This window comes from Triplophysa dalaica, chromosome 6 (assembly GCF_015846415.1).
Source record: "Triplophysa dalaica isolate WHDGS20190420 chromosome 6, ASM1584641v1, whole genome shotgun sequence".
In the NCBI taxonomy this organism is placed as follows: Eukaryota; Metazoa; Chordata; class Actinopteri; order Cypriniformes; family Nemacheilidae; genus Triplophysa; species Triplophysa dalaica.
In genome coordinates, this window is record NC_079547.1 from 14245822 (window position 1) to 14261441 (window position 15620).

The following is a 15620-nucleotide window of genomic DNA, read 5'->3' on the forward strand; positions in this document are numbered from 1 at the left end:
TTGTATCGGTTACGCAGTCATATACATGTTTATACTTGTGAAATGCTTGGTTTACTGGCAGTACTGCACATTATCAGTTGTGTGTCTGTATGCGTCAAGCACAATATGGAAAGCAGATGAAACTGCTATTTCATATCTTATAGAACAGCTTTCAAACACAAGCCAAGCATTATAGCTAATGCCATATTGTGTTTAAGTTCACTTATTATAAGTTAAACCATTAACCGTTAATCATGCTACACAAATTATTGCTAGTAAAATGAGATTTTGCTGAAGAAAATGTTGGCAATTTGGGAAACATTTATTCGTACAATACACAAAGTACAGATTGACATTCACTAACATTTGTGCAAATATTATTTGAGACAAAAAAGGGCTTCATGGGCCCAGTACAAAACCTTATGCAAATGCTGTAATCAGAAAAGCTAAAGCAGGTAAAAAACTGTATTGGTGGTTTTGTGTGTGAGGTAATGAAGCTGTTATGCACATCAGTTTGTTCTTGATGTCTATATTGCAACACTTAACACTTCCGTGTTCATTTGTGGGTTGCAAATATCTTTGTCATAATGTTATTATGATTCATTGAGTTCCTCTGCCTTTTAATCAATGCAAAGAGGAACTGATTCGAAGAGGAACTCGTTGTAAAAGAAAGTTTTTGTGTGTGTGCAGTATAAAGCCCTTCACATATTTGGTAAAGCTGGAAATCCCACAGCTTGAAAAAGAAATGCTTACACTAAAAACATGGGATTGTTGAAACCCATGGTAGTTTAAATCTGTACAAATCCTTTCTAGAGACGTTATACAAAGGATATTCTTTACATTCATTTTACAGAACATTTTTAAAGAGTACCTAGCATATGTTTTTTTTAGGCCCTACATTGGTTTATGAAGTGTCCAACAACAAGTTTATGTACATACAATGTGTTTAAACACTATAATGTTGTTATATTAGGCAGTTATTCGTACCTTACTTCTTGACTGACTCTCAAATGATTCGTTCCGCGATTCATCCGTCTAGGCCCCGCCTACCCGCTAACCTTGTGTTGTGTGATTGGTCAGATGGTGTAATCTATTGTTATTGGTCAAACACGCTTTAACTATTAGTCGCAAATGGAACCCCCCTACCATCATTACAGGATTTAGGTTTACATGTGGTTGGATGTCATGTATATTATATGTGTATCTAGATGGCGGCGATTTTACCGTACCAATTTGAGCCCGAATCTGACGAGGAAGAAGAGGTAATAGGTCCAAATAGAGTTGGTATTGCCCCCTCTTTTAAGGATAGTCCATTCACATACCCTACAGTGAACACGCCAAGATTATTAAACCAATGTTCGTTGAAATGATGCGCGCACAGTATAACCCTGGGGTTGTACTCCTCTGGTATCGTTTGAAAAATGAATTGTAACCATTTTTCCCTCAGACGTAGTTTTTTTTTTACAAGCAAATAACTTTGCTATTTATTCACCTTCGGACTTACAACTTGGCAGAAAGCTTACTTTCAAACACGGCAACATAACAGACTGCATGAAATGTCATTTTCATGATCTCATGCTACCTACTCTTTAAGAGTCTTGATACTGTACTCTCTGTCAAATTAAAAATGTTTCCTTCTGAAACCTTGTATCACCATATTTCGTGATGTTTTTTGTTGTTGCAATAAATCATTATAATGAATCACCTTTCATGTTTGTCACTGGTGTTTGCAAATGTCTAACCAATAAAAAGTATTTCATAGTGTTTGTCAACTTTGACAACACAGTATGTAATCATTTAATAACCCAAGGATTCAGAAGGACGTTATACAAGTATTTTTACGAAAGCAAACCTATACTATTTGTCAATGTTAATAGAGACAATATCCTAGAGAATATACAATACATGTGTATATGACAAATAATAAGCTTGTAAATATGATTTAAGTTACTTCTAGATACTTTGGCTGTGCTTATATAAAACCTGCATATGTCAGATATTAACGGAAATTAGCTGTGATCTTGAACACAATGAATGAAAAATCACCATCTTCATACATCTTATATGATATATATATATTCATTTAGTAAAATACTGAAAGAAATGGCTTAATTGAAAGCCTTAAAAAATTGTTTGCCGTGGTTCCATTGTTCAGTAGTTTGAAATTACTTTTAGCCAATTTTTCACCCATCATCTGACTCCTGTTGTGTATCGTTGAGATCTCCAAATATTGGTCAGGGGTTGAATGGCTTTCTGTAGTAGGTCTTTATAAGCCTGATTGAACTGCCGGTTCATGGCTGCGTACAGCAAGGGGTTAATGCAACTGTTCAACCAGGTAAGGTTTGCGCAGAACATGTGAATTACCTGTGGAGCACGGTTTGCCTTATCAGCCACATTCAATAACAGAAATGGCGCAAAACAGCCAACAAAACACAAGAAGACTGTGAAACACATGCGTGTCACACGTTTGAATTCATTGTCCTCTCCTGTGGTAGACGCAGGGGTTGTTGTCTGAATTTGTACCGGAGATGGCTTCGAAGACACCTTAACCACATTTGAGACAATTGCCGACTCTTGTGTGGTTTTACTGATCTCAGGAACCTCAGAATTAGCTTCAAGTGCTTTGGTCTTGTGCTGTTCTGTTCCAACCGCATCATTGCTGATCTCACAGCTTTGAGTTTGTGAGGCGCTCACGCTGATCCCACTATCATCTGTGGTACCCTCAGCTTCTGCAGTCTTACGTTTTGATGATTGTCGACTTGGCCTGTACTTAAGAAACGCCTTGGAAGCTACTCGCACCTTGCGGTAGATCAGAAAGTAGAAAAGCCCCACGAAGCCCAAGCCCAAAAAGAAATATAGAAAAAGCAGCACGGTGGTGTAAGGTCGTCCCTTAGTGCGGTGGAAACTGCAAGTGCAGACCTGCGGTGCAAACACGTAGACTGGCCAAAGTGGACTGAAACTGGCCAAACCCAGTAACCAGGATGAGACAACGAGCGCAGCCACACCACGCTGAGACAGTAACAGACGGGCACAGCGTGATGTGCGATGAGCAACAACCAGGTAGCGACTCATAGCGATGAGACATAATGTTATAATTGACACGCTGTTTGAAAGGAACAGAAGGAGTCCAAACATCCGGCACCATGTAGCTCCGCCCCTCCATTGCAGGTGCAGGTATGAGTCGACGCTGACTGGCTGGAGCATAGTGCAGTAGAGGATGTCGGCAATGGCTAGGTTTACAATAAGAACGTTGAAACGCGTCCTCAGGTTGGTGTCAAAAGCAAAGGCTAGCACTGTCAGAATATTTCCAATCGTTCCGACTATGGTGACTGCTGATCCCAACAGGACACCAAAATAACGGTAGCCGTCCACAGATGGGGAGGCACAAGAGAACGAATCATTTCTCAGAAGATCCGTGTCGTTCCACATTCTGCAAATAAATTGAAAAAAATATGTTATAAGGCATTTTGAAAACTGGCCTACGTTTGTGGACCAGATCAACAAGTTGCAGGTTATTAGTGTGCCTATATTGAGGTCAGTGACCATTACATTATTGGGCAACATGAGGTTTTACCACCTCCTGTTTTTGAAATAACCTACTTCCTTTGGCCATTTCACAAATCGGATGAATTTAAATTAAAGTATAACATACTACATTTAAAATAAGAGCTTCTGTGCCTCTGTACTTAAAACAACACAGAGAGACGAATAACACCAGGATTTTTTTTACATTTATATCACAATATATGGTCTATAATACACTGTACATTTTGTAGTATAAGTCAACACTGCCAACATTTTAACTTATATATTCTTTCAGATGTCTGTTGGACAAACTGTTTAGGAACCGCAAACACTTGTGATGTTGTGAATACCTTTTTTTAATTAAAGGTGTCATATACAATTTTAAAATATAATACATTTTAATTAAGTGCTTCTGTGCCTCTGTACTAAAAACACAACAGAGAGATGAATAACAACAGGGTTTTTTATCATTTATATCACAATATATGACAAAAGGACAAAATAGTACAATCATTAGGTAAAAGGTTTTAGGTAAATGTCCTGTAACTGCAGGAAAACCTGAACATCTCACAATTTAAAATTCTTTAATTTTACCTTGCAGCCAAAAATCTCTGGTGTCCTCTCGCAGTGTTTCTTCTGCTATTCTGAGTTTTGGTTTGGTGTGTTTTTATATCATTCTTCTCTTCCCCTTTTCTCCTTTACCTGTGATCCTGCCCGTGTATGTTTCTTTTCTGTGCTTTAAGGAAGGGACTTTCTTGCCACGCCCCATTTCCCTCCTTCAGCCTCATTGGTTCTGATATTTTGTAAGTTTGCTCAGATGTGAAGTCACTGAGAGAGTTTCACAATCCAGGAAGAAATTTACACAGTGTGGGTATTTTGCCAATAGATATGAAAGCAAACAGGAAAAGTCAGTGAAGAAAGAAAGGCAACTTTTCTGATAGTTGATATTTAATGTTTGCTCTCAAAGATTTTTATAAATTTAAGATATGCTGGGAATCAGTCAGTAATTGTTCTGTATCATGTTTGTCTTTTGTCCAGCAGATTGTAAATGATAAGACTGTTCAAACTCTTTTTAACAGCTTTGTTGGTACATGACAGTCACTGTGGTTTTTTTAATTAAAGTTTACAGCATTTATGGCACCAGAACAATATCCGTGAACACAGAAAGTTAGATCACTGAACTATACTGTCAGATACAGAAAAAAGGTTCAGATTGAACAGCAGCTATTCAGTCTGTTACTTAAAATAAATTAGCGGCTGTTACAAATTGTATGCAACAGTTGCAATATGTTTCAGTTGCAATTTACTTAAAGTTCCAGTGTATGAAATTCAGAAGCATATAGCGGTGTTGTTGCGAATTTTAAGTAACGCTCACTTTTATAATTTTCGGAGCACTACGGTGGCTGACATAGGACTGTGAAGTGGTCCTGTTTTCGTTACTTTTCCGAAGGAGATAACGTATTTACGAAATTCGCTCTGTAGAGCACTTAGTCCATTAAAGACTATAGACACAATATGGTAAATTCCATGTAAGTGGACCCGCTGTGTATGTAGACAGAAATAGGTCATTCAAATACTTCATTGTGAGGTCTTTATACATCTCTGAAAACATAGTTATGTACAGTATATTATATTGCATTAGATCCTCCAAACCTTTAAAGAGTTTTCAGAAATTCTATATGACACCTTTAATTAAAAAAAGGTATTCACAACATCACAAGTGTTTGCAGTTCCTAAACAGTTTGTCCTACAGACATCTGATAGAATATATGTTATAGATGTTGACAGTGTTGACTTATACTACAAAATATACAGTGTATTATAGACCACTTCACAAGGTATAAACATGGGTCCAGATGCACTTCCGGTTTTAAATCTTACATATATAGTCAAATTCTATAAATATTAGTTTAACATTCTGATTCGGGTATAAATGTTCAGTTCGTTGTATTTTGTTTAAATGCTCATGTAACGTAAAAAATAAAAAAAGGAAGTTTGGAAGTGTTTGACCAGCTTTGTTTCCGTCTTCCAAAGTGATCTATATATATTTCAGATCAACCCAGAAAATACCACAAATTTAACAAAGTTAATTATTTTGAGGTTGATATAACAAAAGGTTAGGTTTCAGTAATCTTTTTTCTCTATCATGGAACATTGCTCAGTGGTCAACAGCTAATATATTTTTTTGCAGATCTCTTCTATGTCTTTAATGTATCTACAATATAATGTTTATCTAAATAACATTTTTCAGTAAATGTAAAACTCACTCTAGCTTAGCTTCAGTGCAAATGGCTGCATTCATGATACCGGAAGGGTCACACTTCAGTATCAGGGGCAATTCTCGCTATTAACAAACCATTAACCATGCCTTTTTCCTCAATAAACTCTTCATTTGTTGCTTAATAATAGTTAGTAAGGTAGTTGTTAGGTTTAGGTATTGAATAGGATTAGCGATGTAGAGTATCTCCATGCAAAATATGTGCCAATAAACAGCCAAAATGGCAATAACAGGCATGCTAATAGTGAGAATTGCCCCTGAAGTGTTACCGAAAGATTTTGTTGTTATAATTTACATTCATGAATACCTGCATACTATTGGCAGATTGATAATGTAACACTCAATTCAACTATTTAAAAACTCTTTTTGATTTTTTTCTGTATTACAAAGCAGCAGTAAATGAAACATATTGACTCTAAGAAAAGCATTCAAGTTACACACACCCGCACACAGTGGTTATCACAGAGAAGCACACATTTAGAGAAAGAAATAGAGGTTGAATATTATATGGACTACAAATTCCTATATCTACTACTAATTAATTATAAATAATGAGACGTTACATTTAAATTGATATTAATAAATACAAAAACTGAAAGCTTATGTCAGAGTCTGCCTTCCGGACAGTACAATGAAGACTGTTAGAAGTTTAGGGACTATAGGAAAAGGATCTACCACCTGCACATGATTTTTTCAACTCTTACCAACTGAGGAGCTAAACCATATAGGGCTTTATAAGTAATCAATACGATTTTAAAGTCAATGCGTCGCATCATAGGTAACCAGTGCAATGTTGATAGAAAACTTATAATAGTTAATGGGAATGAAAAGAGTATTATGGGCTTGATAAACTGACACCATAGTGTCAATAGAACTGTCTTTCCATGAATGTCAACAAAACCAAGGAGCTGAATGTTGACCTCAGAAAGAGGCAGCAGTGACTGTACCACACAGAGGAGATTCTGGATCTCCCCAGTGATCCTAAAACCTTCTATATCAGGATAGAGTATTTTGACTCAATGTTCCACAACGTGATTACGGAACTGCTCAACAGATATGTGTGACACAAAAACCTCAAACCTTATATTTACTTAGTGTGCCAATAGGCGCTTATCCAAAAGGAAAGTTGCTAGGGTGAAGCTGATATCCTGTGGCTTACTATGATTCAAAACTGGTTACTGTTGTGCTTTGGCAGTAACTGATGACTGATTTTAACAGTTTTCTATAAAGAATTATGCAAATATTCTATTCTATTCAGTAGAGGCTAACTTTTCTTGTCTATACAGTGTAAATGTGCATTTAGTTATAATAGATGAAGAATAATGTAGGGGTTACCTAACTTTTCCCCTATATATCAAATAGCTTAATTTAAAGGATTCAATGAAAATATTTTGATATGAAAGCAGAATTGTTGAGATGCTGCCGAAATGATGTATTCTGTGCATTACAAAACCCATTTCCCCAATTCATTTTATATTTGTACATACAAAAGAAAGAAGTCGTGAACAATGTGCTTGCAGTAATCATGCTAATCTTGAAGATCAGCTTGAATTCAGTGCAGCAGTTTTATAGAAGACTATTAATGTTACTGCTTACTTCCGTTTCCAACACCTGCAAGTTCCTTAGACTGTCGTGAAAGTTATCACATACCCCAAACTGCAGAGAAAGAAGAACAAAGCAATCCATAGCTTTGACAAGTTCAATATGATTTTAAAATGTGGCAATATACAGTATAGATTAAAAACTGTGTATGTGCTTGCGTTTATACTGACGTATTTTGTACCACCATATTCTGTCTTAAATCGTTGCAGCAGTTTGTCCGCCAATTGCATCAATTTTGCAATATCTCCCACAACAAGAGGTTGAGGCTACACCGAAAACACATTTCACAAGTTTTGCAGCAGCTAATGAACTGCGACGGATAGTATGCATGTTTGTGTCACAAAACGAGTGGAAGTAGAACCCAGATGCAGGAAGCAGTACTTTTATTACACACGAAAAACAAAAACCCACGAGGGGGTAAAACAAGCCAATAGAAATAATAAGAACAGGATATAACGAGACTAGACTGATTTGCAATGGCCTGTAGTGATATATGACACCGAAGACCCGATGCGCGTATCGAGCACGCAGCGCAATTTTCAAAGAAGCGCCGTTTCGAGGCGTGTTTTGTTTTCACTGAATCACGTGGTCCATGATAAGCGAAGCCTCACTTTCTGTCCATTCACGTGCGCGTTTCGGTTTGCGTGTCAAATACCTGCCTCACTTTAATAGTCGGATCTGGGACAGTCTGGTTTGTTGAACTGTAAGGAGAGTAGTGTAGTTTGAAAAGTAGACATAGATTATATTAAATAACTCAATATTCTATTTTTAGTTACTTTTTGGTTTTGATTGCTAGCTATAAGTGAAACATTTTTTTTACTTAAGTTGCATTGCTTTCTCTCTTTTTTTGTTTTGGTGGTGGTGGTAAGTTATGAGAAATGGAATCTGAAAGAAAAAAGAAAAATCCCCGGTCGGAAACATTTTGAAATTATATCTTCTAGTAAAGCATGGTTTGGTATATAATACAACTCACTAATATTTTCCTTGACATCTACATCTTTTTTTAATTGATGTAACAAGATATTTGGTGTGTGATAAGGAGCTTCCGTATTCAAATAATACTTCCTCTACGCTCAGACACTTTAGAGCTCCATCATCAACATGCAACAAGTCAACAGGCTGCAACCACTTCAAGTATACAGTTGTGTTCAAAATTAGACAACCCCCACTGAAATTGATTTTTTTGGTCGGTTTGACATTGATTATGATCATTCAGTCATTCTGCTTACAATTAAATCAAAGAGGCACGTGTAGGTCAGACAAATATAACATAACATTTATAATGAAATAACCACAAATGTCTTTTCTGAGCTCACATCATTATCAGTTTTATTTAACCCCCAAGTGACATTCAATCTTAGTACTTAGTACAACATCCTTTTACAGTTATAACAGCTTTTAAACGTGAAGCATAGCTTGACACAAGTGTCTTGCAGCGATCTACGGGTATCTTCGCCCATTCATCATGGGCAATAGCCTCCAGTTCAGTCACATTCTTAGGCTTGCACACTGCAACTGCTTTCTTTAAGTCCCACCAGAGGTTCTCAATCGGATTTAAGTCTGGTGACTGCGATGGCCACTTCAAAATGTTCCAGCCTTTAATCTGCAACCATGCTCTAGTGGACTTGGAGGTATGCTTGGGATCATTGTCCTGTTGAAAGGTCCAACGTCTTCCAAGCCTCAGGTTTGTGACGGACTGCATCACATTGTCATCCAATATCTCCTGGTACTGAAGAGAATTCATGGTACCTTGCACACGCTGAAGCTTCCCAGTACCTGCAGAAGCAAAACAGCCCCAAAGCATGATTGACCCCACGCTTCAGAGTAGGCAAGGTGTTCTTTCCTTGTTCTTCCTCCTCCAAACATAGCGTTGATCCATGGGCCCAAACAGTTCTAATTTTGTTTCATCAGTCCACAGAACACTATCCCAAAACTTCTGTGGTTTGTCCACATGACTTTTGGCATACTGCAGTCGACTCTTCTTATTCTTTGGGGACAGCAAGGGGGTGCGCCTGGGAGTTCTGGCATGGAGGCCTTCATTACGCAGGGTGCGCCGTATTGTCTGAGTAGAAACTTCAGTTCCCACATCTGACAAATCTTTTCTCAGTTCCTCAGCAGTCACACGGGGACTTTTCTCCACTCTACGCTTCAGGTAGCGCACAGCAGTCGAAGTCAGCATCTTCTTTCTGCCACGACCAGGTAGCGTTTCAACAGTGCCCTTTGCCTTGAATTCGCGAATGATGCTTCCTATGGTGTCTCTTGGTATGTTTAACATCTTTGCATCTTCTTATAGCCATCGCCCTTCCTGTTAAGAGTAATCACCTGTTCTCTTGTCTTCCTGGACCATTCTCTTTACCTCACCATGTTTGTAACCACACCAGTAAATGTCTGGAAGGAGCTGAGTATCACAGTCATTTTAAAGCTGCCTAATTGGTGCTTATTAGGCTTTATTGCTGCTCCCTGATATCCACAGGTGTTTTCAATACCTGATTGAAAGCACTTCATTGAACCTCTGTTCTTTAGAGTGGTAGTCTTTAAGGGGTTGAATAATTATGTCAATGAAGAATTCACAAAAGAAACATTTACTACTGTATTACAAAACTAATTGATGTCATTTTAGTTGCATATGGTTCTTTAAGAAGTCTTTGTAGGATTTCATTCAGAATACAATTACAAATGTACACTAAATTCCCTAAAACCATTTACAACATTGGGGGTTGAATAATTTTGAACACAACTGTATATCTTTATTATTTTGGAAAAAACTTTGAATAATTCATGACATAAATGTAATGATGAATTTACATTTCCTGTCATATTTACATTTTGTCCTTCAAATTACTTAGGTGGAAACCTATGCCACCCGCATGATGGTGCTGTGGACCAAAGTAAAAAAACCTGCAATGCCACAGGTGATGCAGTAATAGATGTTTATAGATACCTAAAGGAAACTAACATACCCAGAACCCATGATCCACATACTGGAAAGAACAAAAACATGCGTTTCCCCATATATATCTGATGGCACTGCAGTTCCTGTGTAGACCAGCCTCCTCTGTACCTTGTGAGAGAGTGTTTTCAAAGGCAGGAACAGGGTATTGTGCAAGAGGAGAAATAGGCTCGGTCCCTAACACTGTCAAAAAAATATTATTTCTCAATAAAAATCAGTAAAATAGTCTTTTATGGGCCCACATTCTTCACCCAGCTACACAAGCACATTTAATAACCACATAATCCATGAAAAAGGCTATCTGACATTAAGTTTATAAAGTCCCCTATACAAGATACAGGCAATGTTATTACACATTACAGATAGTAGTCAATTACATGTCATATACAAGTTTTTTAGTTAAAATAATTCAACATTTTCTCATTTACTCTGGGGACTCACAACACGCTAAACAATGTAACACACTGACTTTTATATTATCAGGAATCGCCATATGGTACATGAATATTATCAGCATACGATTTCAATTTGTACACTACAGAGTACAAATACATCAATGAGGTGGGTGTTCCATCCACTGAGGCTTCATCCCAGAATGTTCCCGGACAACTGTTGTACATTTTATGATCCACTAGATAGCACTGTAATCGATACTCTAACTGGATTGAGAAAAGATTTGAAGTGTTGGAGAAAAGCCTCATAGCTTCACGAGGATCATTTAGCCATCCCTAATGGACGGACATAACACTTAAAATAAGCTAGACTGAACACTTCCTAAACTGGATAACATCATGGACGACAGGAACCGCCATACGAGCTCGAGTAAGTGGCCCATTGAATACAATGACTGGAAAAATATACAATGACCGAACACAGGACAAAGAAACATGAGGACTCTTAAAGGGGTCAAAATCAACAGGGACAGGTGCAGGGTATGAATTAATGAACAATCAGTAACGAGACGAAAGGGCGGGAAACACACACGAGACTCAGACAGAGATTATGGTGACCAACGAGGCCCAAAAACCTTTCTCTCTACAGCAGTGGTTTCCAGCCTGGGGTCCGTGACCCCTTTAGGGAGGCGCCAGAGTTCACATGAGGGGCGCGGGAACTGACAAACATTAAGGTTAAATAAAGTTGCATAAATGTTCCACTAATCATATTATATAAAAAAACATTTGCTTACAATGCCAAAATAATGCAGTCAAAAATAGTTATATTTTATATAAAACAATTATTTAAATTTCCGGCTCCATCGGCAGACATTCACACAGGGCTTTGCGGTAGTTGGAAGCACTGACATTGGCTGTTCTCGCTATGAGACTCAAGTGAGAATTGTTCTCTGTCAGGCGTCAACGTTTGTGTGAACATAAAAATCTAAAGGAAAAATAGCAGAGGAACGTTGTAACACAGTTCCAAGGAAGAAAGGAAGGAGGCAACTTTTATTTACATTTACATTTAGGCATTTGGCAGAAGCTTTTATCAAAAGGGACTTACATTGCTTTTATCCTATACATTTTACATAGGTATTTGCAATCCCCTGGGATCGAACCCACAACCTTGCCCTGTTAACGCAATGCTCTTAACACTGAGCTACAGGAAAGCAATTTATTTAATTAAACAAACCGCAAAACGAAAGAATGCCCGGCAGCTCCCTCACGGTTGACTGCCGGCCACACAAACATAATAAAACATAACAAGAATTCCAGGCATGGTCCTCTCTCGTCGTACACTCCTGTTGCTCGTCCTTTTATGCTTCTGATCTCCTCCATGAGAGATGCAAGACCGGTGCAACGCGCAGCTGACACTAATCCCTCGCGTTCCCTCACGGCTCTAACCTGAACATGTGTTTGAGTATTCAAGTAAAAATGTCATTAAAATCTTTTAAATTACTCATCTTAACCATTTAATTTATGATTAAATTATTTCATTTGATTTATTTATGTTTACTATCTATATATGTGTGAGTGAGTAGCAATTATGTCTGTATACACACACACACACACACACACACACAGACATATATGAGGGTTGGGGGGGCTCGGGGGGGCTCTGATTGTCATATATGTACGTGGGGAACGCACGGAAAAACGGTTGGGAACCACTGCACCGGGATCCCGTCCTGGTCTGCCATGAGACCAAGAAATATATGACAAAATGAGGCTGAACAACGACAGTTTGGCGTGCTGTCCCGGGGCGAGGGTCCGAGCTCGGTGATCCTCCTCGAGATCGGAGCACCTACCCCTTGACCGGGGAGAGGGCCACTGGTTTGGAATCCGGGCACACTCTTAGGGTGCACCTGCTGAAGTAAAAATGTGCTTGTCGGGTGGAGGAGGGATGCTGCGAAACGTCAGAGAGAAAGGAGGTGAGGTGGCAGGCTGTTAGGATTATTGGTGTGATTGTTTATCAAAAACCATCAGAGAAAATTATCTGCATGTGATCCTCCCGAACCTTGTTAATAAAAACATCATAAAAACCATCAAAGAAATAAGTTTAGGATATATAGTAGGTCAATTAAAAGAGAGATTTTTACTCAGGCTGGCAGAAGAGAAAGAGTTTGGGCGGCTGAAGTTGACAAATCCCAGCAAATTCTGTTTGATATAATTAGTGATCCAGCGCTGATATTGTGACACGTAGGTTTACTGTCTGCCTCTATGTATGAGGACATGAACACATGAACTCCATATCTAGAGCTGATCTGAGAGTTTATTTCATAAGCTTTTCACTGTTAGAGAAAAGTTACAGTACCGTTAACCACACACTCTGCGTGTGTATCTGCAAAAGGAGGAAATTTAGTGCAGTTTACCATTGTAAATAATATAAAAGTATACAGTATGTATACAAATATATCATTATTGTATAGTAAAAGAATGTGAAACAGAGAAATCAGAAAAATGTTAACTGAAAATTGTTTTGAAAAACTAAATTGTGATAAACAAAAGTTTTTTGTGTATATTTTTATAATATAAAATGTGTTTTATACTTGTGCTACAACTGTTTGGTCTGTGCTACAAAACTTTAAACCTCCAGTGCTACATGCGAAAAAAGTTGACGTACAGCCCTGCACAATATGGGTGCTCATAGGGGCACGACCACAAACTGTGGAATTAATACAGGTATTAATACAGATTACAGAATTTTCCTTCTTTGGTGGAGTATCCCTTTTAATATTTTCAGTTAAAATAGTAAACATTCTCAATTTTTCAATTGTAAGTGTTTGCTTTTGCAAGAGATGTGTTAGACATTTTACATGTTGTATGCATGTTTTGTATTTAGAATTCAGAGAAGCTTAAAAAATTCCAAAACTGTATTCCCTAAACATTTAAACACGCATCCTTTTCTCTGACCAGGGGATTGATGTACAAACCTTGTGCACACACATAATGATTCTACAATTTTCCTGCACATAACGATTTAAATAAAATATAAACCTATAAATCATGAAACACCCTATGGGTACCTCTGTAGTTGCATAGGGATGAAATCACTCAAAGTTTTAAAAATTCGGACTCTGGAGGCTATATTCCACAGTATTTGCCCAGCAGCCCAGTATGTTGTAAACACTGCAAAGAACAAAATATTTGAGATTATTTAATCTACACGTTACAAGACTATGGCGATACGACTAATGATGATAAGACTTTACGGTTTCTGTCTTAAATAAGGATTTTGTATATACCACTTAATTTCTGCAATATTTGATTTGCACATTTACTGCAATTTTCCTTGAATACTTATTTATCACTCTTTATTCTTTTTATTGATAATTTATTACAACATTTCTAATATTTTCATTGTTTCTTTGCTTATACCGTTTAATGAAAGAAAATATAAGAACTTAGTTTATTTTTAAAACTAAATTGTTAATTAAATTTAAAGTAAGTAACTGGTAACCTGCTGCAAAACGATTTACAGTGTAGGTTAATATTTTATGGTAATAAAGAAAATATAGAAGTTTCTGGTCTTTTGTTTCTTACTTTGATGAAAGGGAAACAATCTCTGAAAATGTGTGTTATGTTTATTTTGCCTTTGTGTGTTTGCAATGTCTGAACGATAAAGAGCTATACTAACATTCACCATGTGCAACCTAATAATGTAATTACATCTCCTACGACAAGAGCTTGAGGCAACACCGTAAACACACATCAAAATCATCAACCATTCATTTTATTCTTTCAAACTCTGATGCTCACCACAATGAAACAAAGACACTAATGTAATTTGAAAAAAACATGTCGGTTATAAATATATTATCCATTAAATACTGGTTCAGGTACAAAACATATCATTATATAGATTATTGATAAATCACTTAATATTTATGCAATGACTTACATTGGAGTTATGGTGTAAGAATAACCAGCTACAACTCTTGCATTATACTAAAGGAGAGCTAACATCAGTAATTTAAACAAGAAAATTAGGTTTTCTTCTTGATGTTGTGAAAAGCAAAACTATCGTCAATGACAGTTTCAGCAGACAGTTTAAATAGTAGCCTAGTTACAATCACTGCAGTTTTTCTTGGATGCTAACAGATGACAACTGATACAGTTGGCACAATTTTCCAAACCATTCAGTTCTCAAAAAAGGACACATCTCTAAAGACACTTAACACAGTTCACTTGTTTTCAATTCCATATCAATTTTCTGCAAAACTCCACACAAAAATAATCCTCATTTTGCCATGTTCAGAAAACACAAACACACAATATATTGAAGTTACTGAAGTATCAAAATGTAAACTTTTGAATAACACACATTTAAGTGCTTTAGAAATTGCATCCAAGAATCATCATACAGTATAATTACAGTACACCGTAACATAACTTTATATAAAAACATTTCACAATTCTGTATCACATGCTGTTACTTTCATCCACTCTGTTAAAACTCATGTTGTAGTTATCTATGGTTCCCCTGGTCAGGTTGGACATTTCTTGGAGGAATTGGACACGCTTCTGTCATTCTTCCCCGAGGATGGATCTACAGGTCACCCCGCTGCACATGTCTGATCATTTCCTCATCACTCTTGATCTCGACTTAACTTCTCCAGACACTACACACGCTTCCCCACTGGTCACATTCTGGCACAACCTACGAACACTCTCACCCTCTGAACAGCACTCTTTGACACAAACAGCGCCACCGACACAATTTGCTCACACTAACCTCCTGCTTAGACTGTCTCTATCCGTCTCTCCACTCTTCTTTCTCTGCTGATGTCTCCTCTGCGAAAACTCAGTACTTCCACGCTAAAATCCACAACTTTCCTGACTCTTGTACTCT

General features: G+C 37.4%; 1 protein-coding gene across 1 annotated transcript; it reads right to left on the reverse strand.

Moving 5' to 3' along the window:
- Nucleotides 1-282: 282 nt before the first annotated feature.
- gpr84 (G protein-coupled receptor 84) lies at nt 283-4231 on the reverse strand. The gene is made up of 2 exons (XM_056749774.1): nt 4099-4231; nt 283-3409 (listed from the first exon to the last, which is right to left on the reverse strand). Exon 2 carries the CDS (start codon nt 3406-3408, stop codon nt 2170-2172), a length of 1239 nt encoding a protein of 412 aa, XP_056605752.1. The 5' UTR covers nt 3409; nt 4099-4231; the 3' UTR covers nt 283-2169.
- Nucleotides 4232-15620: the final 11389 nt, after the last annotated feature.

Bases quoted from the DNA above. Each gene is read 5' to 3' on its own strand.
- gpr84 (XM_056749774.1), bottom strand. From the start codon at position 3,408: ATGTGGAACGACACGGATCTTCTGAGAAATGATTCGTTCTCTTGTGCC.